Below are 1,796 nucleotides of genomic sequence, written 5' to 3' on the forward strand. Positions count from 1 at the left end.
ATATATGAATCAGTACTTATTTCTAACATTTGTCTAAGTACTGCATCCAAAAGGCAAATCACATAAAACACCATGAATGGACATATTGAATTAAGATCTTAGTGTTTAAGATCTTGCTTTTTTGTCAATCTTTTAGATTGTAAGCAGACTGAAACGTGGAAACTTCAGTCAAACTTCAAAGCAATTCGAGGTTCACCTTGGCTCCACCAACAAACGCAGGCGTCTTTGCGGCCTCTGCATGGCAGTCATAGACGTTGGGATATCGGATGCGTTCGTACACTCTCTCTCTGCTCAGTATAGGATCCCGCCGTGCAGTCAGCAGCGCCTGCTCCCTGTGTCCGCACACAAGACATATGGACCATAAAAAGAAAATAAAGTATCTGTAAATTAAAGCTAGGGTAAGAACTTTAAGAGGAACACAATGACAATTCCAAAGTCTCTCAAAGTAAAGGAAGAAAGGAATAATCAAAAATGTCCTTTCACAAACATCAGCAGCGTGTCACATCTGCAGCCACATCGTGAGTCCTCACATGCCTCCACACTTTAGCTTGAGAGCGAGTCGTGCAGTGAGTGATTAAAATGGAGAGGCACAGATGTGTGGCATTATGTTCTGTCCTAAAGTGGCTTACCTCTCTGCTAATCTTTTCCTTCAGACTGGGCTGGATTTGGTCATGCTAAGATTTTTAATTAAACAGATCGCTGCCCTTTTTTTTCATCCCCTGAAATTAAACTTCCAAAAAAACACTATTCTACCAAAGAGGAAAAAAGATCTGACAAGCTGCAGTATGGCTGTGCCTTTTTTAAATTATTTTGTAAAGCTCAAGCCTAGTAGTCATGAAAAATGCAGAAGCTTGTCGGTGTTGGTGTGGAGCACAGGTGGAGACGGACAGAGAACAAAGACAAATGAGGGAAGAGGACCAAGACGAGGTTTGGAGAGATGATATACCGCTGAGTTCTCATCTCTCGGGGGTCAAAGGTCAGGGCAGCATCTGAGGATTCGCATTCTTCTCCTCCTTTTCCTCTCTTCCTCTCTCTCTTCTCCTCTCTGCGGTACAACTTCATCATCTGTTTCTCCTGCTCTGACTGGATGGTCACCTGGCACGCAAAGGTGGGCTTGGCTTCTCCAATGGCTAATCGGCTCACATCTGGAGGAAATGCATAGAAAATATAAGGCAAAATGTTAATACCTCATATATGTTTCAATAGAGGATCATTGTAAACGCATTAGGGGTTTAAAGGTTATTGCATTCGCCACAAACCATTAACCAGGACATTCAGTTCAGTTCAAGACTTTCTTCACTTCCCTGTAAAACAATAATGACTTCCAAATGAGCCTCACACACTATAATTATGACCATGTCTTAGTGAGTATAGAACGTTAAAGGTTTTTCTCTGTGGTGTTTTCTTTACTTTTGTTGTTGCGGAATTTCCAATAAGAGAATGAATATAATATGTACCGCGATTCTATCCTTTCAGCTGCACTACAGAATAACACATTTGTCATTAGAAACACTTTAAACAGAACTTTACAGGTGGTTTAATGAAATACACTTATTATTTAACAACTTACCTTGACACAGATGTTATCGTTTCAATATGATTCTATCAGTTTGTTGTGTTACCTTCTTCAAAACATGTTCAAATGTGAATACTGTAACCTCATTATCTTATCTTTTTGTGTGTGGAAGAGAAAGTCCCTCTGGAGGAACACAGGGACTTTTGCCTTTGCAGACCATTTAAATGCACACCTATAGAACACACTACAGGAGAGGGAGAACCCCAAGAAGCAGAATTGG

General features: G+C 40.5%; 1 protein-coding gene across 1 annotated transcript; it reads right to left on the reverse strand.

Moving 5' to 3' along the window:
- Positions 1 to 196: 196 nt before the first annotated feature.
- Positions 197 to 1,153, reverse strand: LOC104963387 (activating signal cointegrator 1 complex subunit 3-like; the record flags this gene model as incomplete). Its single annotated transcript, XM_010791969.1, has 2 exons — positions 947 to 1,153; positions 197 to 332 (listed from the first exon to the last, which is right to left on the reverse strand). Coding segments are annotated over exons 1-2 (255 nt in total), but the record flags the coding sequence as incomplete, so codon positions are not given.
- Between the last annotated feature and the right edge of the window lie 643 nt (positions 1,154 to 1,796).

Source organism: Notothenia coriiceps, unplaced genomic scaffold (assembly GCF_000735185.1).
Source record: "Notothenia coriiceps isolate Sejong01 unplaced genomic scaffold, NC01 NC01_scaffold00036170, whole genome shotgun sequence".
Taxonomy (NCBI): Eukaryota; Metazoa; Chordata; class Actinopteri; order Perciformes; family Nototheniidae; genus Notothenia; species Notothenia coriiceps.